The following is a 25,751-nucleotide window of genomic DNA, read 5'->3' on the forward strand; positions in this document are numbered from 1 at the left end:
AGTCATTTCTTAGTATCAGGGAATAATTAATATTAATAAAAGAACAGAAAACGACACAGGAGCCTCAACAACCACATAAAATATCAGATGTTTCAGTGTTTAGTGCACATCACATTCAGTGGTGCTGAGGTCTGGACTCTGGGGCGGTCAGTCCGTCGTCCAGCTTCTTTGTTTGGTGTGTCCGTCTCCTTTTCTCAGTGTGGTTCTTCTTGATCAGCAACACGTCCTTTCAGACCCACAGCGCTGAGTGGTCTTCTCACAGTGGAAGGATGGACAGAAACACCTGTGGATGTTTTCAGATCTGAAGCAGCTTGATCTTCTCCTCTCTCTCAGAGATCAAAGCTCTCAGTGTTTATCTGATGGGGGCAGGTTTGGGGTCTTCCAAGTGGATTCTCATATCTAGTCTGATTAGAAATATCTAGCTTGTGTTTAATGGCCGTTTCTCAAGAAATTAAATACACAACAACCACACACTAACGTGAATATGTACAGGTTATTAAATAAATGAATAAATGGAAACAGACCAGGTTCATGATGAAGTAGAGTTCGATGGAGAGATAAACAATGAAGAAAACACACGACCAGCGATTGCGCGAGTACGCCGGCATCATGACGTCAGGGAAACTGCCAGAAACACAAACGAGAAGCGAATCACATGGTCTGAAATCTTGAAATGCACATTTTTATTATTATTACTACTACATGATATTTCTGCATGTCGTATTTTATGGTACTTTTCATTTCTTAAATTGCCAGAAAGTTATAAAAACAGACGTGTCCACATACACAGGTGTGAACGTTCACTTACTTTGCCGTAGTCAGCAACACAAACAAGCTTACGATGCTGTTCTCAAGCGTGTTAAAATACTGTAGAGAGAAGAAGCGGAAACACTGTCAACACTCACTTTCAGAGAAAGGACATGTTTGAGTGTTTGTGTGTGGCCCCGCCACCCAGGGGGACAAGCGCTTTAGATTAGATTAGCGTCGGACTCACGTGGTCAGCTGGATTGGTTGAAAACAGGCAGAAGCCGAGAATAGCGAAGATGACCATGAAGAACAGCAGAAGAAGAAGAATATCTATGAAAGGAGGGAGTGACTGGAAGATCTGGCGCAGGTTTCTGATTTAAAAAAACAAAACGTCTTCATATCAGACAGTATCTACATTTCACACAGTCACACAAAAAGGTTTCATCTTTACGGAACTTTAAAGCTGAAGGCTTTTTGATTCAAATTCAAAGAAACAACAAAGTCGGGAGAAATTTCGATGCCCAGGCCAGGTTTCCACAGCAGGGTACCTGCGTACGGCTCCACAGTAGCGACAGTCCACAAGGAAAATGGGTCTTAAAGCCCGAGTCACACGGAGGTGAGACGTCTGCCGCACCAGGACCACGATCGCCTCGATGAACTGGATGAACAACACACACGTCTGAGACACACACACACACACACACACACGTCAGTATAAATGGGATTTACCTGCATGCTTACCACAGTTCAGGATTCAGTTCCCTAATAAACCAAAAATAGAAATCAGAAATTATTAACGTGAGGAATTCACACATTTCCAACAACTCCTTTATCCACAAGCTAACAAGCCGGTCACGGTGATGCACACCGATCAGGAAGAACATTCTGACCACCTCCTCGTTTCTACGCTCACCAGCTCCACTGACCGTATAGTTTCACTCTGTAGTTCTACAGTTACAGACTGTAGTCCATCTGTTTCTCTGATACTCTGTTACCCTGTTCTTCAGTGGTCAGGACCCCCATGGACCCTCACAGAGCAGGTACTATTTGGGTGGTGGGTCATTCTCAGCACTGCAGTAACACTGACATGGTGGTGGTGGTGTGTTGTGCTGGTACAAGTGGATCAGGCACAGCAGTGCTGCTGGAGTCTTTAAACACTGTGTCCACTCACTGTCCACTCTATTAGACACTCCTACCTTGTCGGTCCACCTTGTAGATGTAAAGTCAGAGACGACAGCTCATCTGCTGCTGCACAGTTTGCGTTGGTCATCTTCTAGTCCTTCATCAGTGGTCACAGGACGCTGTGGGCTGGATATCTTTGGTTGGTGGACTGTTCTCAGTCCAGCAGCGACACTGAGGTGTTTAAAAACTCCAGCAGCACTGCTGTGTCTGATCCACTCGCACCAGCACAACACGCACTAACACACCACCACCACGTCAGTGTTACTGCAGTGCTGAGAATGACCCACCACCCAAACAGTACCTGCTCTGTGAGGGTCCATGGGGGTCCTGACCACTGAAGAACAGGGTAACAGAGTATCAGAGAAACAGATGGACTACAGTCTGTAACTGTAGAACTGATCAGGTGCCCACTGCTCACCTGTCTCCTGGACCAGTTTGACCACCATAGAGCTTCCCGTTGTCCAGGAAGACCCTCCTGATGCTGCTGCTGCTGCACAGACTCAAACTATTTCATCAGAGACGCTGCTTCACCTGCTTTTCCCTTTTCTGTATTTTAATAATGTTTATTAATATTAATATTACTCTTTTGTTATTGCTTTGCCGTCTGGTTTTGAGCAGAGGAGGACGAGCTCCTGAGCTCTGCTCAGTTTAGGTCTTGGTTCCTCTCAGTGTTTCCTCCTCTACTTCTTAGGAAGTTGTTGCTCCTTGCTACTGTTGCCACTGGCGACGCCATCAGGGGCTCGGACCTTGATTTTACTGTAAAGCTGCTTTGTGACAACGTCTGTTGTAAAAAACTCGACTTACTATCACAATAATTCAAAATTTGAAAATAAAACCATTTAAAATCATTAAATAAACCCATTTCTAAGCTGTGATTCTGGGATTTTCCCTAAAGCACATCTGAAATATATTTATAGGGCAAAATAATAAAATCAGAGCTGAATAATAAGATGCAGCTGTGAACTACGGCCCTGTAGGCTCGAGAAAAACAGCACGTCCTATTTTAACTTCTTCAAAGCCGAAGTCGGATTATTACTTGGCATTTTTGGTTAGAATGAATGAAACTACTTCGCCATTTGAGGTGGAATAGGAAATTCGAGGAAATTCAGCTTCCTTAGTCAACTGTCCGATACGTGAAAACATCCCTGACTCAGGCACTCAGCTAAACGGGACAACAGGAGTGTGGCTTGCACCACCTTAACTGCGCTTGTGTAGGCGATACTGTTATGATGGTTGTGCCCAAACCCACACCTATAGTCCATAGTGTAGACTGTACCACCCACTGCTAACTTCAAGATGAACAAAATTCACTTTACATGTTACATACAAACAGAAACTGCACAAAACGTCTAAAACATGCACTTTAATTTAGCCAGGGGTGCCCGTTCCTGGAGATCTACCACCCTGCAGAGTTTAGCTCCACCCCTAATCTAACACACCTGAACCAGGTAATCAATGCCTTCAGGGGCATCTGACTACGAGAGCTAGGTGTGTTGGATCTGAACTCTCCAGAGTGGTAGATCTTCAGGACCTGAATTGACCCCCCCACCCCCACCCCCTTAAGTTAAGCTATACTAACTAGCAATACCACATAAACGAGAAGTTCCAGATAGTCATACACACCTTAACCATGGTTCTCTTGTGTCGTATGAACGTGTGAAAGCCGAGCCATCTGAGTTTCATACACAGCTCAAAGGCCACCATCACCAGCGCCAGCAGCTCCAGAGTGGCATGAACCTGCAACGATCAGAATCACGTGCATTAAAACACAGAGAGGCCCAACTGTGCAATAAAAAAAGTGCATTTTCAAAATACGGAAAAATAGAAATCCAGATCTTTCCGTGCCAGTTTTGTCTGCTTATGGTTTATGGTATATGTGTGTTTCTTTCAGCCACGTCCACTTTCATGAAGAATCATATTGCAAGCATGTTTGTCTGTTTTAGACTGGTTTTTAATGAAAACATTCTATAGATAGATCGATAGATAGGCAGAGGGATCGATAGATAGATCGATAGATAGGCAGAGGGATCGATAGATAGATTTTTACATGCCTATTTTCCAAACTCCCTTTAGAACTGGCTGCCCTGTATTGTAGTGAAAACACAGTCCAGACTGACGCACCTGCTGCACAAGTGGGCACTTTCTTTTCCCCATATGTGCAGCTGGTTGTCATATCAGAAAAACAGTGAACTGAAAACAGACACAGCTTAGTTTCTATAAATGGGCTGCATGAACTGAGGTTAACATTACGTCTTAAAATCTGTAACTAATGTTGCATATAAACACAAAGTATAATGTATAAGAATAAAGAAAAAGTGCCAAAAGTACTTTGGTACCTTGTAGGAGTACGCTGTAAAGGTACCTTGAAGGTGTACCCTATAAAAGGCACCCTATAAAAGGTACCCTGTAGGTGTACCCCATAGATGTACTCTGTAGGGGTACCCTATAAAAGGCACCATGTAGGAGTACCCCGTAGAGGTATACCCCCCGTGGAGGTACTCTGTAAAGGTACCTTGTAAATGTACCCCATAAAAGGCACCCTATAAAAGGTAGTCTGTAGGAGTACCCTGTATGAGTACCCTGTAGGAGTACCCTGTAGGAGTACCGAGCAGAAGTATCAGAAGTACGTTACCCTTAGAAGTACTTTAGTACGACCCTACACCACACACTCTTGGAGACATGGGTACATACATAGACGTCCAGTCTGAGGGAGGGCACTGCAGGGGCTTCAGAGAGAGAGAGGAGCATGAGCAGAGCAGCGGTCAGCAGCTCCATCAGGTAGAACAGGTGATTATGGGCAAACAGGTACGCGCTCAGCGCCCGCGGGCTCCGGGGGTGAGTATAAAACTTATCGTTATTCTCCCCTTCCTGAGAGGAACACACACACACACACACACACACACACACACACACAGTTTAAAATGTTTATTTCAGACCTATTATTCAGTTATTTACATTCCAGATGTGTTAAAATTTTCATAATCATTTTCCCACTACATCGATAAAGCAGATATAAACCCCTCAGGGCAGTTACCAAGCGTTAAAAAATGTAGCTGCACATATGACGGAAAAAAGATCCTTTCAAAAAGATCAATAAAGAAATCAACACGTTTAAAAGCACTCATAACGCCAACAACATGCATCAGAACTCAGACATCTGCACAATGGTGCATGAACACAATCCTACAGAATTAATTCATTAATTAATCTCCCACCATAGACCAAAAAAACCCCACAATATTACATCTCATAATTTTTCACAAAATTGGAACCACTATTCCATCATCCATGACACTTCACAGCCTGAAAATTAATATTTTGATATTCACTGTTATTCCAGGACTGTGAAAGCCTTACAGCTCACTGACTACAAAGAATTCAGCATCTACAGTAAATTATTCAGTAACTACTCTGAAAAATAAATAGTTCCATATGGGACCTTTGAGTTTAAGAGTTTTAAAGAAAAAAAATAGAAAACATGCCTGTATCACTTGTTATATAGTAATATACAATTTTGTTATCCATAATTTTCCTTGTAAAGCAGGTGCACACACGGCTCAATCATTTAAAGAAAACATCTAACTGACTTTTCTGACCAATAATGTGACCTTAATGTGAGTTAAACTGCAATTCATTTCTATTGATTCAAGTCCAGGCATGTTTTTTAGCCTAGACGTCCACAATGTTCACCTCTTCTGGCTCGAGACTCAAAACGCTGGGCCTCCGGCTCGAGACTCAAAACGCTGGGCCTCCGGCTCGAGACTCAAAACGCTGGGCCTCCGGCTCGAGACTCAAAACGCTGGGCCTCCGGCTCGAGACTCAAAACGCTGGGCCTCCGGCTCGAGACTCAAAACGCTGGGCCTCCGGCTCGAGACTCCAACACTGGGCCCCCGGCTCGAGACTCCAACACTGGGCCCCCGGCTCGAGACTCCAACACTGGACATCCCAGTTACTTCTGGCTATGATGTTATGTCCACAGTATGTGTGGTTGGTTGCGTCTGATAACTCAACTACAGGTGGTTCAGAAGCTCCGTGTCAGTAGGTTAAATTACGACAGTGACCGGAAATTAAAGCTGCAGTTCTTATTAGTTCTATATTAGTAGTTAACTCTGTAGGTAGTCTGACCAGAGGAGGACAGTTCCCCCCTCGTGAGCCTTGGTTCCTCCCAAGGTTTCTTCCTCAGCTCTGAGGGAGGTTCTCCTTGCCACCGTCACCCCTGGCTTGCCCACCGGGGGGTTTTACATTCATGTTAAAACTTTGTCCTTTCTGGAATTCTGTGAAGCTGCTTTGGGACAACATCCGTTGTAAAAAGCGCTACAAATAAATTTGATTTGATTAAATATGAAAATGATTCATCTTTCAGCCCAACTTAACACTCACTCAGCAATAATCTCCTGAAATCAACATCTGCATCTAGAACGCTGGTCCCAACTTCAACCCTGACAATCAGCTGATTATGAAGCCTCGTGAAATAAATCTGTTGTGTTGCAGCAGGAAAACAACAATTTTTCCAAAAGCTTGTTCAAAAGATTACCTGCAGATATATCGCTGCTTCCTGGTAGTTCATTTCCCAGCTCTGCCGCAAGGAATTCTGGGATCTAGAGTCTGGGGGTCCAGGAACGCTGACATTGTTCGCAATATTGTAGTTCCCCACTCCATCTGAGTAAAACACAAACAAAAACACATTAAAAACCACAAAAACATTGTTTACTGTAACCGTAGGATGAACTGTGGATCACAGCAGATTTAGAGAAAAGACCTGGTGCCGATTTTTTCTGTACACGTCACGCAGGAAATTACACTGAAATAAGCCATGAAAAGCAGAAGAAAACCATACGGAAAATTAAAAACGCTATTTATTTAATTCATGATGAAAAACTAGTTGAACATTCTGTGCTGCAGACAGATTTACCTGTTGGTCTACCTGTAGGGGTGGGGAAAAACGATTCTTAGATCCATCGTAATGCGAACGTAAACGATTCTGAATCGATTCACAAAAGTCAAAAATCAATTTTCAAAATTTTCATTTATAACGTAATTTTGACGGAACACAAAAGGCTGAACTTGGAAGTGTGGATGTGTGGAAGTGCAGCGCCTGAACAAAAACATGAATGGATGAGCGAGAAATCCGACCGGCACCCTCTGCATTAAAGCCGGGTCGGGTCAGGAGTCACAACCCAAATGTTAAGAAGAGCCACTTTGTCCTTTCAACAAAAATCAAATCACCTTGGGAGCCACAGTTTATGTCCAGTATGCCTCAGTGTGCGCTGATGTCCTAATACAGGCTAAAAAACACACATGAAAACACAGACTTGCTTTGCTCTGCTTTGAGCTTCAGCTCAGCTACAGCCGCTTTTCTCGCATCTCCAGCAGGAAACTTCTCCTCAAACGTTGAATAGTGTCTTGTAAAACGTCTCTCAACATTCGGCTGTTTTGCGAGTCTGACGTCGCTTCTCATTCGAGAGCTTCTTGTTCGATTTTCCTGCTCCACCTTAAATTCTGCCCGAGGCACCAGAATGTAAATGCAGCACCATTTAAGGTGGAGCAGAAAAATTCGAAAGAGAACTTTTTCAGAGGACTATCGAGCAAGAGATGTCAAAGCTTCCACCCGACTCGGAAGTGAATTACAGACTATCGTAATTTCTCTGCCGAGGATTTGTGTCCGTACTCGAGGTTCAGCGTCTCGTCTCGAAGTTATTTTACTGAAACAGCGGTTATGAAGTCACTAAAGAAAACGGGCAGGACGGCTGTAACACGATGCGTGGATGTCTTTTGCCACAGGATCTTATTTCACTGTAACTGTTCACTTTGTCACAGATGAGCGGCAACGGTGCCTCACGTGCTCCAAACAAGAGCAGTGAACCTTCCAGTTCACTCACCACCTCACTTCCATTCGTTTTATTAACAAAAGATATCAGAAGTAAACTCATTATGGATCATTACAAAGACTTTGCTTTAAAACTACCAAGTCCACATACAGTAAGAAAACAGAAATCCTGTATAGAAAAAAAAAAAGGCGCATCGATAATCGTTTCATAATCGCATCACAGCCTCCGAGTTGTAATGGAATCGAGCCGTGAGGTGCCTAGAGATTCACATCCCTATCTACCAGGCTTGAAATTTCTGCCTAATCACAAGTCAGAATGCTGCCGAGGATAAACAAACATACCGTGTGCTTTTACGACTGATCTTTTATTGAGTCGAGTGACTGATGTGACATTTGTCTGTCTGGAAACAGGAACGTCTGCATAACTTTCTGATGAGGAGTGATGAGGTAGGCACCGGATAGCCTTCGTGACGTTTGACCGATACATTCAGGAGCATGAAGCCGCGTCAAAATGTGTTTGGAAGAAAACCGATATCACGTCCAGCATCGCATATAATGCAATTACACACACGTCGAGGTACGTAGGGTTCTTTTTGGTTCTGATTGCTTCACCCTAAGAGGATCAACAACAGAACATTCTGGTCCTCTATCCAGTGAATGTCCCTGTATTACTGAAAGCCATAATCATACTTGTTTATTCAGCACTAGCTCATGAAATTGAGGAACATGAAAGAACAGAGATATTCTGCTTCATACCGACTGAAACAAACACAACTTCCTACTTCACATTAACCTTTGTAGTCCACTGGTCGCAAGGACAGGACATCAAATCATAAAACCATCAATTTACGACAGAAATGCAAACTCCCATTTCCGTTTGACATCCAGTTACTACTGCATGAGCCACAGGGATGCACAGAAACTTCAGCCGCCGAAAACCGAAAGTACTATTTTTGACAGCGTGATGAAGAAGCGAGTAGGAAGTACAGAGATTAAACTCAACTACTTCCCATTCTCCAGTTTCTTATTCTCACTTTAACAATCCAACGTAAACAGTGCAGCATTTCTACTGTGGCACTTCAGCTTCATTACGAATATAACGACCGCTCTCTGTTGTCAAGGACGCTGGAATTCAGGAGCTCAAAGTATAATCATTTGACTGAGCTTACTTTGTGTATTTTATGTAATTTATTATTTTATTTCCAGATTAGTTTCGGTCTTCGGCCGAGTGCGTCCTGAATTTCGGTTTTTATGTCAGCCAAGATTTTTTCTTCTTGGCGCATAACTAATAATCTTCCTTTCTACCAAGTATCTCTCGGTAAACCAGCTTGACTGCTGAAAAACGGAGTGACCTTCTTTCTTTCTCTCTCATTTTTGCCGTTTTTGAAAGACAACGCAAAAACTCGTATTTATTTTAATGAAGCATGGAGCTTTTGTAAAAGGCCCTCTGAGGAGCACTGGCTAAAGACATCCGCTTCATCTGGTACATTAATTACTGAAATGGTAGAAATTCAAAAAGATTCATCCTATTTCAAAATGATTTATTACACCTGTAATGATAAAACAATGCAGCATATTGTACAGTTACGTGATAAAATTTGTGCTCACACCATTTACAAGTGCTCAGTATGAACCTCCTCCAGCTGAACGGACATCATCCCATACTCGATTGAGCATGTCTGGTCACGGCCCTTTCAGTGCCATTTTATTTTACGGTTGACAGTCAGAAACTCTATGACCGCCTCTTTCAATTGGATTGTGATTGGTTCCTAGGCACCTTACAGTTGTAGAAATAAGGCACTCTGAAACGGGACAAGTCTTTTTGAACCACCCTGTATCACCCTGAGCTCGTCTTTGTCCGGCATTAAACCCCTCTTTTGTTTATCTGTCACTCAAAATGGTCATTAAGTATAAGTTATTAATTTTTCAGTGCCAGGAAACGGAGCAGGAATCATGCACAAAAGCTTCCAAAGTCGTGTGTTATATTTTATATATTTCTTTACTTCGGTGCACCTACTGCCACTTTACCTTAGCCGAACAGTTACAGCTGCATCCTCCCAACAAAAGCTGTTCCCAAAGGAGTCACTCACATTCTGTTCGCCTTCAAAAGAGACACTGTCCTTCACACAAAGAGCTACACAAACTGCCTTCAAATGTCTCTCGCGTGCATCCAAAAATGGCAAAAAACAGGCAATTCTGAGAAGATTGGATCTACAAAATTACTCGCATAAGGAAGAAGGTCAAAGGAAAATAAGGAGTTTCCAAACCGGGAACTAAAAAAATGATTAGAACAAAAATGTGCCTCCTAATAACCACCTGGAAGACCACAAAACTGCCCCCCTCAGATAAACAGCTTTCATCTGAGAGAGAGGAGAAGATCAAGCTGCTTCAGATCTGAAAACATCCACAGGTGTTTCTGTCCATCCTTCCACTCAGCGCTATGGGTCTGAAAGGACGTCTAGCTGATCAAGAAGAACCTCACTGAGAAAAGGAGACGGACACATCAAACAATGAAGCTGGACGATGGACTGACCGCCCCAGAGTCCAGACCTCAGCACCACTGAATGGGTTTGATCACTTCAGAAAATCAACCAGCTTCTAAGACTGAACTTTGGAGGTGTGTCTGCAGATTCTTTGAGGAGCTGAAAGTGAGGCTCCTGAGAAGAACGGAAGCTAATAAAAAGGCAGAGTGTTTACAAATGAAGTACAGGAAAAACGTAAGTTTAGTTGTTGAGGCTTCTGTGTATTTGCTAGTATTACATTATTAAAAATGTTTCAGAAGCTGAAAAATTAATTTACACTCACTGACGAAGTTCTACAGGCGAAGAGTGGGCTCTGACTTTCGCCCAGTAATGCAGCTTCTAGAACACGGCATACATCAGAAACTAATGGAGATACGAGCCTAACGTTTTGCTTGCCATCAACTGGGAATGACCGTATCTGAAATGGATTTATACTCCACGTACCGGCACATCCACAGGGTTCGTAGTAAGAGGACGACTGGAAGGGCCACTCCGGTGTCCATTCAGCCCCACTGACATGGTTACCGCCAGCTTCCATGACAACCACTGTAGATGTTCCTACCGGTCGCCAATAGTCAGTCAAAGAAAGAAGGGGCCAAAAAGAGGTAATCACCAAGTGTCAACTGCGTGGCATCCTCTCCATGTTTGATCGCTGCAAGTCCACCTTCGGTAAAAAAAATCCCAAAAAACTCAAATCCACCAGCAATTTAAGCCCAAAAGTCCAACATCACTGCACCTCAGATCCCACATGCCAGCACATCAGTCCACATTTTCCACCTCAAGAAAATAAACTAATACGCTATTTACAAAGAGCGGAGGAGGAAATATCCCAGTGAAAACCTTACAGGAGGTTCCTTTCCATCTACTGGTCCTTCTGAAAGAATTTTGCAATAGCCTGGGAAAAGCAAAGATGTCAAATGGAAGTCAGATCTAAGGAAGCTGGAATGTTCCTGGATGGGAGAGGAGAATGTTCAGTTCTGATATTCCAACTACCCCACCTTCTAGAACTGCCCTGGCCAGATGTTCCTTCTTCACTTCAAGTTGACGTTCTCTTGATCTGGCCCACCAGAAAAAGCTTCTCCCCTATGTCATTTCCCGTTTTCCAGTGCTACTTCCATTTTTTCCTGAAATCCAGCCGTCTTGGTCTTTCCTGCCATCAAACGTTTGGCAAACATGCTTAAAAAAGGCAACAGAAGCTGATTCGGATGTAGACCCGCTTCAGTCCGAGCTTTGATCCAAGAGAACATGCAGCTAAACAAAACCAGGAGTCCTTCTGAGGATGGGTTTTTGGGTTATGCCTCAGTGCGAATTTAATGTGATGCCTTTAGGGGTTGATACGCCTCCGCCTCCGCCTCCACCCGACCCCCCACCCCCCCCAGGAGGTCAGTAGTGAAAGCAGAACACTGCCCAGATGGGCATCTCTTTCACTGAGGAATTGACAGGTTTCTGAGGAACAGAAAGTAGGAGCCACCTCAGATCAAACCAAAGCCCTACTCGTCACACCGCGAACAAGACTAGATTACTAGAATTTTGGTAGAAAGACATAAAGACTGCAGTCCAAAGGTAGAAGACCAACGCAGTGTGACGCCTTCCCGTTACACAAAAAGCAAAATCAAATCACTCGTGCCCTTCCATTGTAATCCTCGGCCGTCACGGTCCACACAAACAGACGTAAGCATCAGCAGAAGGAACCACGTGGTCCAAGTCCTCCTGACACTGGGCTCTCTTCTTTCATTCCATAAATAGCCCCCAGCCCCGTCGAATAAAGCCCCTCTGTCGCAAGGCCAGCAGCAGACAACGAGGGAACATGAGCACGAGCGAAAGAGAAACAGTCTGTATTCCTAGAATTCCTGAAATTTCCAGAAAACTTCCATTTGATGAGTTACAGAACAACCACGTCCAGGTGAACATAAGTAGTGTCCAGTTTTCCGGTCCTCAAACTCAGCAGCAGGACAAAAACATCACGGGGCGTCCCTTAACCAGCAAGCTCTGCTCACCTTTCAGCCACGGCAGCATTGTGCGCGTGTTTGTGGGGGGTGGAGGGTGGGCGAGTGGACAGGGGCCACAAACAAGCGCGGCGTCAACCACTACGCTGACACAGCATGTTTGGTCGTGTGCAACAGACTGCTGTGGTGGACACTCAAACACATGACTGCCACGGTCAGGAAACTTTTCTCTTAAAATGACGGTGCTCATTTACTTAAAACCCCTCCCATCTTAAAGTAACAGTACCGCATTTCACTACACCGCGCCTGTGTTTACATACAGAGATTTCCTCCAATCTGATATACATTCTGATCACAGATCAATATCTGCTCTCTGTGTACATGCACACAAGTAATCTGATCCAACATGATGTGCATGGGTGGAGAACTGATTAGAGTAAACGTTACCATGACAACCAGCATCACGTGAGTCCAGTCAGAGTGAGATGAGCAGCAGTGAGCAGTGATTGTGTTTCTAACTGCTTTAAAATGATGTCAGACTCAGGAAAACGTTCCTCACATGTCCTTATTAAAGAAGGCCGAGAGGAAGACGTCGTGCTCTGAGACGCATAAGCTGGACGTCCGTCCCACCGCCGTCTTTTAAAGATCAGAGCATGAACTTCGTCTCCTCTGCAGACCAGTTTCTGCTCCGCCGTGTTGAACGGTATAAACTCTCACTGTGACGCGACGCTCATGCAGAACGGACTTAAACTTTCCGATAGGGAATGTAATCGGATACAGGCGTTTACACGGATATTATTCTTCTACTCATCGGATTATTTACAGGATTACCCACCTCGATCAATCAAATAGGCTGGCCTGAATTCAACTCGTCTAAGCTGTTTACATGGACATATTCTGTTCCGACCGAAATATTAGTCAGATTATCAGATTATGGCTAATGACAGCTAAAATAAATATTCATTTCATTTTAAATGGCCCAAATCAGAGAAAACTAAGTCAGTGTGTAAATAAAAGCCTAAATTTACATATGTGGCAAAAATACACAAAGGCAGCCCACAGAGAAACCAAGCTGCAAAAACAGCCTGTTTCGAATTTAACATGTTTGTGACATCACAAAAACCAATGCATTTATCCACATTTGTCTTTTTAGCCAGTCGGGCCCCGCGCACTCATACTGACGTTACTGAGCCTAAACTATAATAAAGCCAATATAATAAAGCCAATCAGAATAGGGGTCATTTAATACGCCAGTCTTAATTCACATTATCCATTATCACTTATATTCACATTAACCATCGTTTCAGGCATGTGGCGTGCTAATGCTAATTACAGCACTAAATTCAGTTTGGCCTGTATTAAGTTAAAAACACCACGTCTGATGTTTTACTTTATGAATATACTTATTTCTGCATGTATGTATGTATATTGTGGTGGTGGAGATCTGGAGCTGCCATGACGACTCCCCACACAGGTGGGAACATCTTAAAATGAGCTCTCCGGTGATCAGCAGAGTGGACGCTGGCCTCCAGGCCAAGGCCGCGCCAGAGAGAGCGAGAGGAGAAGGGACTCCTGGAAAGCCGACGTGAAGTAAGCCGTTGCGGATTTAAGCTGCGGTTTTGTTTTGAAGAGGTCTTCAGAACCTCCCTCTGCTTTAGGGCCCTAACCACGCACGCAACAGATTCAAGAACCACTCACAGTTCACTCCATGTGAGGAGGGGAAACGGAATTCCCAACAGAACTATGAGATTCCCAGAGGTTTAAACTGACTGCAAGTATAAAAGAGGTCAGTAAATCTGAGCACAACAGTGGGGTTAACTTGCATTTGCACACCGACGGCACTTACTGACAACAGTTTGTCCAAGTGTTCCCAAAACCATGCGGCGATGTCCTTCGCAGCAGCGTGCTGGGTTTTAATTCCGTGCCAACAAAAGTAGAATTGAGTTGGGTTTTTCCGTATTGCACTTGACTTGCTCCTCAGAGGGTGAACTACATAAAAGTCTTGCTTTCCTGGTCATTGAGAAACCCTGACCTTAAATGCCTGGAATGTTTGCAGATATTTGAACACATTCATATCGTTGTGGTCGGAACCAAACCCCGTCTCCAAAACGGCGACTTTACAGGAGAAGGAAAAAACCTACTTTACTTATAATGTAAGTCAATGGAACCAGAATTTTTGGTCATTTTGGGCCGTTTCTTTCGGTCCATTCATCACGAAATTTCCATACAATGTAAAGGGCAATGCATACTTTTAAATTACTCCAAAAACGGAAAAACCGCAGATACGAGGTTTTACTCCTACAACAGCGATATGCTGTTTATGATGACCTCTACAAGCTTTTATCAAGCTAATATTTATATGAGCTTATCCACAATTCCCTACACACCCAGTCAAACCACACACGTTCTTTAAATGCACACTCAATCACTCTCTGCTGAACTAAAACTGGGGAAGAAACAAAAACATGAAGTGTGTCTTTACGCAGCTCATATTTCTTCCCATAGGTTAAACTCAGCAACTCTCACCTTGTTCAGGTAAGCTTCTCGTTATGTATCTAGGCCTATAAAAGCAAGAGTTTAAAATGATCTGTACTTTCCCTCCAACAGCAAAACGTCAAGAAAACCCACCTTTCTATCTCTGTTCGTTAATGACGTAGTAAAGGCCTTTGCTTTCTCGGTGCTATTCCATGCATCTCCACAATGAGGCGCCAAAAACAGTAAACAAAACCTGGAAACTGATTCAAATGTTCAGCTCAGCCACCATAAAATACAGCACAGGGTCACATGGGGGTCTTATTAGGTCAGTAAACATAGTTTTAAGCAGATGAACCGACTTGGTGCCACTAACTGCGTCTGTAATTACTGGATTCACTAAGAAACCACTCAGTAATAGAGCTCGTCCAGCGTAGGAGACACCTAAGCCCCGGCTTCTGTTAACCCTCATTCAAAACGGCACAATACTCCTCTCCCAGGGACGGAGAGTCCATGAATAACGACCACGCTGAAATCACAGACCACACTCTGCCCGTCTAAATGAGCTTCCAGCAGGGAGAGTTATTCGTGAAGACAGAGCTGAAAATGTTAAATTCATATCGATCAGATCGCGATAAACGTCAATTCATTACTTCTTTAAAGTCTCAAGGCTGATTTTTGCTCCTGGGTGAATCAGAACACGACAAACGCACCAGCTGGAAAAGCACAGCCGCAGGCATCTGGCCTGGCCGGCGAGCTGAATCAGCTGGATAACAGATAAGGGGTCAGGGGTCGCGTGGTCAGGGGTCGCGTGGTCACCGTCAGTTTTGCTGAAATCGGACTAAACCAGGCCGGAGATCAGCAACTTTTCCATGCTTTTCCCTCATGTTTGAACCAGGGCCCAACCAACATGACGCTCGACCGGACAGGCGGTAAGATGTCGTTCATGTTCTCGAGCGTGCTGTGGACCTCGTCCGAAACCTGAAAGGGAAATTCTTTCAGAACATAAACGAACGTGTGAGCTGTAAACTGACCGACTAGCTGACCGACTCTTTTCAGGACAGTGAGCTGAACTGGGGGCCACTTTGATGGTGGAGTGTGATGCTAGAGCAGCTCTGAGCCCCTAAACCTTAAAAAATCAGACGTTTTATCAACCATTATCCTTCCGCTCGGTGCTAAAGGGAAAATCCACCAATTTTCCAACATTTCTGAATAAATAAGACCTTGAGATTTCACTGTAGAGAAACGTGCGAACTCGGGTTTCTTTACAGTGGTGGAGATGGGAACCAGGGGTCGCCATGACTACAGCACAAGCAGACACTTACTTACTATCCAGAACCACCAGAGAACCAACACGACTCCTAGGTTTTCCCGGGAATTCTGGAGGTGATAAATCTGTAACAGTAAGGGGTTTTCTGCCTTACACATGCTGCATGGGAGCTTCTCGAGCTGGACGTCTGGTTCCAATCACCACCACTGTGAACAGTTCTGACACCAACCCGGCCTGAACGGCCCGGTTCACATCTCGGCCAGTTAATTATGCGGAGCTTGTGAAAAACGGGTTCCTCTTTAATACAGAACATGGGCGGAGCTCCCCTGAACAGCACTGACAAACCGCGTGTCCCACTACAGCGAGCTGCTTCGCCTCGTCTCTCGGACGGGAAGCGCGATAGTGAATCACACGTTCATTCCGTCTTTGCGTGAGACGCAAGTGCTCGTGTGCTGTGGCTGTTGAGAAGCTGGCTGGCGATGTGAGACCGCTCGGTCAGGCTTGGCTGTCGCTATAGCGCCCCCTTGCTCTGACGCGCAGAATGAATGCTTTATGAAAAGCGTCGTGACATTTTTGAAGGCAACCACGCGTGAAGCCCCGTCTGCGCAGCTTGAAGCGTCTGCGTTCGGGTCCCTGCATGGAGAACGTTTCGGGCCCAAGAGTTGAGCTGGCTGGACGAAGGGTCGCCGTGGAAATGAAATGCTTTCACGATTTAATCGCTAATTTAACTGCTCGTAGAGACGGTCGCCATTCAACAATTAAATTTAGATTCATTTTTTATTTACTTAAAACAAAATTCAAACTAAAATCCAGATAAATTTTATATATAAAATTAGAAATTTTATTTGGTTATATTTTATTGCTGGGGTGACCGCTGGGATAGGCTCACTGGGAAAAGCGGCTTAGAAAGTCTGTGTGTGTGTGTGTGTGTGTGTGTGTGTGTGTGTGTGTGTGTACTTTGCACATGCTTGATTAAAAATTAATAGGAGTTTTTTTATCTTCTGTATTAACAGGCAAGTTCATTAAAACTGATTTCTTCAATGTTATTCATCTATACGGTCTTTAGTGCTGGTAAATAAATAAAACAACATTAAGCCAAATTTAAAACCTAATATCAACATAAAAGGCATTTGGCAAAATCTGGACTAATTTCATAATCGATTAATCGATTAGCAAAGCAACTAATCGATTATTCGACCGTCATGTCAGTCGCTGGTTGGACCCCTAGTTAAAGCTCAGGTTCATGCACCACTAAACCAGAACGAGCTGCACCACAAACTGGTTTTAACGTCGAGTTTAAGCAGCTGCTAAATACTCACCCCCCCTGAGCAGGGGTCCGTGTTTCTGAAGACCACCAGAGCGAACACACAGAGCACAAAACAGACCGATAACGTTTTCGGTTAACCCAGCTGAACGGGTTCTAGATAGCACCCAAAAGGGTTCTTCTATTGTTAAGATGCCAGGCTTGTTTCAAATGGAATTGCCAAGTAGAACCCTTTTCAGAAAAACGTTCTATTTAGAGCCATCTACAGCACATTCTCCATCAAGGGTTCCTCACCCTTTCGTAATGCAAAGAACCCTTTAATCATGGAAAGGGTTCTCTGAATGCCCATGGCTCTACAGAAGACTTGTGTTTAATAAACAGCCCTTAAAGAACCATCATTTTTAAATGTGCAAGAACCGAAGAACCCCTTGAAGAACTGGGTGCTATACAGAACCATACACAACACATTCTTTGCACGGTGAAATGGTTCTTCAGATGGATGAAGAATGTGTTGTGTATGGTTCTGTATAGCACCCAAAGCGGTTCTTTGGTTCTTGCACATTTAAAAATGATGGTTCTCCAAGGGCTGAACAAAGTAGTCTTATATAGAGCCATGGGCATTCAAAGAACACTTTTCAAGATTAAAGGGTTCTTCAAGGGTTCTTCAGTGAAGGAAATGGTTTTGTTTGGAGCCACAAGTCGTATATCGAACCGTTTCATGGTTAAATGGTTCTCTGCACGGTGAAATGGTTCCTCAGATGGGCAGAGAACCATTTCACCATGAAACCGTTCGATATACAACTTGTGGCTCCAAACAAAACCATTTCCTTCACTGAAGAACCCTTGGAGAACCCTTTTCATTACGCAAAGAACCCTTTAATCATGAGAAATGTTTCTTTGAGTGTTCATGGTTGGTTACAGAACCATTTCCTTACTAAAGAACCCCTGAAGAACCTGGTTTTTAGGAAATAAAGGTCGAGGTTCTGCCCAGTTCAGCGGCCAGGTCAGCGCAGGTCAGCGCTGTGCACAGCGGGCAGGTACTCACTCTCCTCCGGCCGCTCCGAGGCCTCCTCCCCCAGCAGACCGCTGTTGGCCTCGTCCCATGTTAGAATGAGCGGCACGTCGTCGTCCATCTCCCCGCAGCGGGCCGATGGAAAAGCGCCGGGAGCCGCTGCGTCGACCGAGTGGCCCGGCCTAACGGCCGGCGGGGCCGGTCTCCCAGTGGTCAAGCCAACTTAGGTGAAGTTTGGACATTGGGGGGTTTAGCACAGCGACCTCCTTCAGCTCCTCCACCTCCTCCAGCTCCTTCAGCTGGACACGAAGCTCACACACAAGAACACGCAGGGCCGGAAAGTCCCGCTGAGGCGCCGTTTAAACCGGATCAACACGAGCTAAACCGGCATAACCCGAGATAAGAAGGAAGAAAGCCCCGTTTAATCCCCGGACTCTTTCGCGGGACGCCGTCGGAGCGCGTTCAGACCACTTATCCCGCCTACACGCATAAAGCGCCGCCACATATTCCAGCTTTTCGGCGTTTTATCCGCTAATCCGCCTTAAATTCAACTCTCCAACAACAAACACGGGACTTTCGCACAGCGTAAACAACAGCGACGCGGATACGCCTGGCCTCCTCACGGCACGCGCCGCGCTTTCATAATAAAAGCCCCCTTGGGCTGAACCAGGGCGCTCTGTGGATCCAAAACCGCAAGGCTTATTAAGATAAATTAAAAAGGGTGCAATAGGAATTACTTACTTAATTAATTAGGCAATACTGAATAGAATCGCACGTGAGATAAGAATTCACCGTAACAGGGCTGTAAATTTCATTTTCATTATTTTAAAGCCTCGTGCCAACCAGCGCCATAGCAACACACGTCAGTACACAAAGTGCTCGAAGTGTCCCGGTGGCAAAGTTTTCCATTTCGTGTGAACGAAACTGCAGCGATGCTTCTACAGACTTTGGTCCTTTTTATGTCTCGTCAACTTCGTCAGTAACGTGAAATCAATGTAATCCAGCGAGCCGTGGCTTCTGAGACCGCGTCGGTAGCGGCTGCGGACTGTAAGCACTGTTTTATAGCGTTTGCCCTTCTGACGTGTAGCTAGCCAGCACAGCTGGGCAGGGCTGATGAATTATATCTTTAAAAATCAGGAAAAAATACGTGTGAAGCCTTTCAGCGTCGTTTGTTTGCCTCCTCTGTTTTTATTTCATCAAAAGCAGAATCTTATGCGCATTAGGTTAACCCAGTAACGAGTACTTAAAGGGGAACTCCACCGCTTTTTCAAAATTTCTGTATAATTAAACAGTTAAGATGTAAACAAAGTCATTCTGGGCGGTTTGGTGTGAAATGCTTTGTTCTTGAAAAACAAACCATGTCAGAGTTGTTCACAGTGGTGGTGACGGGAACCAGACGTCCACCTCTAAAGCCTTCCTCACTAAAAGTCATTACATGAAATGGTTATGATTGTGCGGCCTGATGTCTGAGACGCTGTTTTACAGTGGTTTTGTGGTGGAGTTTTGGTCTGAAACTAAATTTAATCAACGTGTTTTAGTCGGTGCATGGAGGAGGGATACATGACAGGGGCTCTGAGGCAAAATAGTCCTCAAGTTGCCGTATTTGCATTGTAGACAGTGGGACTCCTGGTTCCTATCACCCCCACTGTAAACATCAAACCAATCGGACTTGGTTTACATCTCAGCCACTGAATTAGACAGAAATATTGAAAACTCGGCGGAATTCCTCTTTCATGTTTACTTTTTTCCCAGATAAAATGAACAAACGTAAAAAAATAAACATGGCTTAAAGTGTTAGGTCTGCTAACTGTTCATCTCACGCGCCACAACATAAACGTATTTGTCATCTCAAATGACAAAATGCTGAATTTTATGACAGCTAGAGCCTTTTTTGCTCTAACTTCATGGATCCGTATGTGGTTCCACACTCCAGTGCCCTCATAACGTACAAATTCCTTCCACGGCAGTTACTGTGTAATATGTTTTAAGAGGTTACAAGAAGTTAAAATCTATTTATTTATTTATTTATTTATTTCATTCCATAATTTTGCATCCCTCTTCTTCTCAGAACCATTCGCACCCATGGCATCGCAGTCACCTGAAGCGCCCCCTGGTGACGAACTCCCACCTGTGGCCCTCACGCCCGTCTCCCCAAACAAGCTCTCACTGAAGATCATTGACCCATCCAGGAAGAAGCTGGTGTCTCCAGAACCGCAGCGGATCGTAGGTGTTCTGGACGAGTGCATCCGTAAGATGGAGCTGGTGGCCCTGCTGCCCTCTGAGCTGACCCATCCTGAGAGCCTCTCTGTGAGCCTGGGAGGAAAAGCTGTCGGGTTCCTCACCGAGCACTTGCGTGTGGTGAAGGAACGCAGGGCCCTGACTGGGGACACGGAGGAGGAAGAACGGGATGCAGCCACCAAAGGAGCGCGGAATTCACTGCTGAACCTTTTGCGGCTGCTGAGGGGTTGTCCTACCGCGGGGGCGGGGCTTAAAGGGGCGGGGCCAATTACAGAAGACCGGAGAGGGGTGCAGGAGCTGGTGGCCGGGTTACAGGAGCTCAGAGCGGTCGTCTTGGAGAGGCTCCTGACCACAGCTTCAGAGGAGAGGGAACGCAGCCGGCACATTCAGGAAGTCAGCATGCGTCACCGTAGCAACCTAGAGGTGGTCGCTACACTTGAAAAGGAAGTTGCGGCAGCAATAAAAGACAAGGATGAGGAGGTGAGGGACGGCGGGCCCCATGTCCAAAACAGTTTTCTATTATTTCTATTATTTCTACTATTTTGGACACGGCCCTACTCAATACATAGTGCAATATTTAGGACTGTGCCCTGTTCACTATATAGTGCACTAGTTTGGATAATGCCCTATTGGATGTCTGGGCCATGGCACAATCCTACTTGACCAGTGACATGATTTCATTTTTCTATTAATATTATTAATTATTAATATTAGCCCGTTTCACAATGCGCTACACTCCACTACAGTTTTTTATTACGACCCTTTTAGTGGTTGATGTTGACCTTGATGTTGACCCCCCCTGCCCTGTTCACTACGCTCTCAGATCAGCAAGCAGAACGAGGCGATTCGGCGGCTGAAGGGTTCCCTGCACCAGAAGGAAAAGTCTTCAGAGGACTTTGTGGCTCGGACGCAGAAGGAGGCTCAGAGGCAGGACGAGTCGGATCAGAAAACCTCGGAGGGGAAACAGACGCGCCTCCAGCAGGAGGCCAATCAACTGCGAGTGCAACTAAACAACCTGATCACTGAGCACAAAGAAGCTGAGCTGGCACTGCGCAAGGTGTGTGTTCACACTGCCGCTCATATGATATTATATAATACAACATAACATCCATTTAAATGCTGCAAATACCGGAAGTCATTTTAAACGTTTAATTCAACATTCCAAGCATTTTAGGAACATGAATGACCCTTCCTAACAATGAAGTTATTAAATGATAATAGAATGTAGTTTATTTATCTATTTATAGTCATTTGTGGTCAGTTTATTCGGTCTGTACTTTGATTCGTTTTATTGGGAATATTATTTTTACTATAACTTCATTCTTCATAGTTATAATCATAATATAATTAGGATGAGATTTAGGTTTTATTGGCCACTTGTTTCCACTGTGTTATTGTTTATTACTGTGTTTATTAGTCATTCTCATGTTATTGATGGTATTTTTCCTCTGCAGAAAAAATACAAACTGGAGACAGAGATAGAAAACTGGATTCAGAAATACGACACAGATATGGGAGAAAAACAGGTGATGGGAAAAAAACTCTTATTCTCCAGGGTGTGTTTTGGTTTGTCCGTCTGAATTTTTGTGACCAAATCGTAAGGCTATTCAGTAACTGCATGAAATATGATTTATTTATTGATTGATTGATTGATTGATTGATTGTAAAAGCCCCTCAGATGAACAGAACGTGTGTTTTATGATCTCCACATTTCACTACATGCTCACAATTTACTGCTAAAGTCCAGAAATCTGCGCCGCTCTTTGTGTTGTTCTCTAAAAGTGATGTTTCCAGAGCAGATCACTGAAGAGACGCCGTCTGTTTATAGTTTAGAGCCCAGATTTGGGGAAAAACGGGTCGACTTTCAGTAGAAAAACAAAGTTCAGCTTCTTTTATTATAAGGGTTTAAAATGACGTCACCGTCTATTAGACTGGAGAGAAGAGCTACAGCCTCACACGACGCCCAGCTTCTGAATGGAGCTTATGGAGTATGAACGTTATGGAGAACATGACCAGGCGCGGTTTGGACCCACCGGTGGTCCCGAGGACTTTTGACTACAGCATGCAGTTTGCAAGATGCTAATTGGTGGGCTATACGCTTCCACTGTTTAGCAACATTGGCCTCATAGCTGCAGTACAAAACTGAACACTACTAAGCTCAAAAGACAAAACATCTGCATAATTAACCCCTAAAATGGCCAATTTTAATACGCAGTTCTATAACCTAATAACCAGACAGCTCGATCAGATTGTACTGAAGTCCCTGTAGTTCCTGAATAATAGCCCCAGCGTGTAGGAATAGTGTGTAAGAGGTTCAGATGTAACCAGTCGCTCAGAGCGGTTCGGTGTGAAACGCTCTGTTCTACAGAAACGTAGAGTCAGAACCGTTTACAGTGGTGGTCATAGGAACCAGACGTCCACCTCTAAAAGCTCACAGAAAGCTACTATGAAATGGTTCTGCATGCTGGCTGATGCCTAAGACTGTCTTAGGAGAAGGTTTTCGGCTAAACCTTGTTTTTTAAGATCCATCCCTGGTGGCTGTGGATAGTAAATAGTGTACTATATTTGTGTTGTAGTCATGGCGATGCCTGGTTCCCATCACCGCCTCTGTAAAGACACCTGAACCATTTGACACCAAACCCACTCTGAATGGCTCTGATTACATCTTACACACTGAATTATGCAGTAAATTATTGAAAAATGCCCTTTAATGTACATCTGAGTGACTGTACGCTTTGTATGTGTGGTTACGTGAGCAGACGGAGCTGGAGGAGATGACCGTGATCTATGAGGAGGAGAAGGCTGAGCTGAGGGAGCTGCAGGAGCACTATGCTGTTCTAGAGCTGGAATACTCGCAGATCATGGAGGAACGCAGGATAGCGCAGGAGAAGAAAGAGGAGGAGGAGAGGGAGAGAGAAGTGAAGAGTCACGCAGTCGTCATCATCCAGGCCTTCTGGAGAGGACACTGTGTCCGCAAGGTCATGAAGGCCAAGGTCAAGAGCAAGAAGGCAAAGAAGGGGAAAGGGAAGAAGGGCAAATGAGTCAGAGTGTATAAACACTGTGCACACTTACAGAGTTCTGACCTACTCGTAAATAAAAGTTTTTATTTCGTCAGCCTACAGGCCACAGCTAACATCTGCACCACGGCCCAGTCCTATTTCTTAGTTTTACCCCCACCCCTTGTTTTTGAGTGTCTCATTGAGTTATGAGGGCAGTGGTTGAGATCATCCTCTGAAATGAGCCCCTCTAATAAAAGAGCATCACTTCATTATCAGCTACTAGCGCCGCTCTGTAGGCGACCCTGTCCGTCTGCAGGGACAGCAGAGGAGGGGAAAGTTCAGCTCCTCACTGCTGGACTTTAGTTACATTTAGGGATTGTACGCCTTCAAAGAGGGGGGCAATTATTTATTATCACCCCCCCCTAATTCTTCAGTGATGTGAAGCTGAAGTCAGAGATTCTCCAGATTCTGGTTCAAATTTTCCCGTTCCACCTTAAGCAGTTCTGATGCCTGAGGTGCCAGAATGTAACTGCTGTACCGTTTAAGGTGGAACCAAGACGTTAGCACTACTAGAGATTTCTTATGTTTTTTCTGAGAAAAAGTACCATAATACATTAAAACAACATTAGTATAATGGTAACCATCATTTTTCACCGAGAAGTGTGGTTGGTTAGTGTAGTGGTCAACACCTCTGCCTTCTACGCTGTAGACTGGGGTTCAATCCCCCACCTGGGTAACCACCCTACTCTATACCAATAAGAGTCCTTGGGCAAGACTCCTAACACCTCCACCTTCACCTCCCTGTGTAAACTGATCAAACTGTAAGTCGCTCTGGATAAGAGCGTCAGCCAAATGCCATAAATGTAAATGTAAGATTCTCACGTTTGTGGGTTTCTTTGGTCTCTTGCTCAGCCACCTTGACGGTTTTTCGTGTTTTCTCCTGACGGTCTGTTTGGAGTCTGAAACACCTCCGTTTAGAGGGTCGTGTGCCCCAACACTTCGCCCCACCCCTCTATCAACAACAATCAGGACAACGAACAGAGGGGTAAGGGTGAAGTGGTAGGGGCGAGGGGTGAAATGGGATTGGATGTTTTCTGAGGATGTGAGTGAATTATCTACTATAGTCAGCACATCTTCAGTATGATGCTGATTTTGAGATAATTTGAGGCCTAAACATCGAGCCAGACCTTCCTTTGAGTCTGTGAAGTTAATACATGAAAAACGTACAATTAAGCAACAGAACAACAGGCCGTGTGTTACTGCGAAACAACGTCACGGCTGTGATTTGGAGGCCGTAGTTCATCACAGCCGTGATGTTATTGGTGATAACTGACTCCTCGAGTGCTCTACTGCTTCAATACAGCAGTTAAATAAATACAGTAAGAAATGAATAAACTGGCAAACAGTGGTGACGATAGTTTGGGAATTTAGCGTCGTCTCGTCTTCAGAGTCGGACTGTCGGTCAGATGTGGTCTTAACAGTGTCCGTTTTCTGTTTGAGGCAAAGTAAGAAGTAAAAACGTTCAGATGGCTTGAGCGTCTCCTACAGCGGTCAGAGTCGTTGCTTAGCAACAGCGTCTCAGTGGAGTGAAAGGTCTGTGATTTTACGGTGAAACAACAGCAGTTAGAGCCTCTCAACCAATCAGCTCGTGTGGCCGGAACTGACTGTTACATAATGTGGTGTGAAAACTCTCAACCACATTATACAACAGTGCTTGCTGAGCAGCGTTTACTCACCGTATTTTTGCCTGTTTTTATTCTCCTAATGCTACTTCTATCAATATTAAAACAATCTTACATAGTGCAGCTTTAATTCTTCAGTTCAGTTGCCGTATAATTGTATAGGAGATACATTTCTGTTTGTTGTGAGAAAGGTTGCTAGGCATGGCTGTCAGGTAACGTTGGCCGAGCTGCAGTAGAAGGCCTAGCAGTGTCTAATGGCATTTCACCATCATTTTGCTCTAACCAGCTTCAGCCGTTTCATGCCGTCTTCCAGTATTTAGACTTTTGGATGTAATAAAACTGCAGAGCGATCCACTGAAATTCCAGCCACCCAAACATTCTGTCCGAAAATGGGGAAAAAATGTGGAGCATCGAGAGAAGATACATCATGACTACAGGTTTGATAGCACCTGAAAACACGGCTCGATACCCAGAACACAACCAAACAGGAGCAGGAGTCCCGTAGGAGAAAGTTCACAAATGACAGGAAACGTGCAAAACGTCATTCACAATCATTCATTTTTTCCTAAAAGTATTTTTTGTATTCTCTT

General features: G+C 44.5%; 2 protein-coding genes across 5 annotated transcripts in view; one reads left to right on the forward strand and one right to left on the reverse strand.

Moving 5' to 3' along the window:
* Positions 1-18,911, reverse strand: part of tpcn1 (two pore segment channel 1) — a 31,648-nt gene extending 12,737 nt beyond the window's left edge. Inside the window, exons 1-8 of one of the 2 annotated variants that reach the window (XM_017724613.2) lie at positions 18,276-18,911; positions 6,464-6,588; positions 4,621-4,797; positions 3,553-3,666; positions 1,296-1,426; positions 995-1,118; positions 809-867; positions 525-624 (exon numbers count right to left, since the gene is read on the reverse strand). In XM_017724613.2, coding sequence (XP_017580102.1) covers positions 525-624; positions 809-867; positions 995-1,118; positions 1,296-1,426; positions 3,553-3,666; positions 4,621-4,797; positions 6,464-6,588; positions 18,276-18,363 — 918 coding nt within the window. In that variant the 5' untranslated portion in view covers positions 18,364-18,911. Of the gene's footprint in view, positions 1-524; positions 625-808; positions 868-994; positions 1,119-1,295; positions 1,427-3,552; positions 3,667-4,620; positions 4,798-6,463; positions 6,589-10,722; positions 11,566-18,275 lie in introns of those variants that run through there. The other variant, XM_017724612.2, reaches the window with a different exon arrangement.
* On the forward strand, positions 18,346-23,621 carry iqcd (IQ motif containing D). Of its 3 annotated transcripts, none has more exons than XM_017724615.2 (5): positions 18,346-18,469; positions 20,311-20,960; positions 21,304-21,537; positions 21,935-22,006; positions 23,240-23,621. In XM_017724615.2, the coding sequence occupies exons 2-5, from the start codon at positions 20,325-20,327 to the stop codon at positions 23,519-23,521; spliced, it is 1,224 nt and encodes a 407-aa protein (XP_017580104.1). In that variant the 5' UTR covers positions 18,346-18,469; positions 20,311-20,324; the 3' UTR covers positions 23,522-23,621. The 3 variants fall into 3 exon arrangements, with proteins under 3 accessions (XP_017580104.1, XP_017580103.1, XP_037389330.1); XM_017724614.2 differs by lacking the exon at positions 18,346-18,469 and adding an exon at positions 19,086-19,289; XM_037533433.1 differs by lacking the exon at positions 18,346-18,469 and adding an exon at positions 19,748-20,216.
* Positions 23,622-25,751: the final 2,130 nt, after the last annotated feature.

The sequence above is a fragment of the Pygocentrus nattereri genome, chromosome 23, assembly GCF_015220715.1.
Source record: "Pygocentrus nattereri isolate fPygNat1 chromosome 23, fPygNat1.pri, whole genome shotgun sequence".
Lineage (NCBI taxonomy): Eukaryota > Metazoa > Chordata > Actinopteri > Characiformes > Serrasalmidae > Pygocentrus > Pygocentrus nattereri.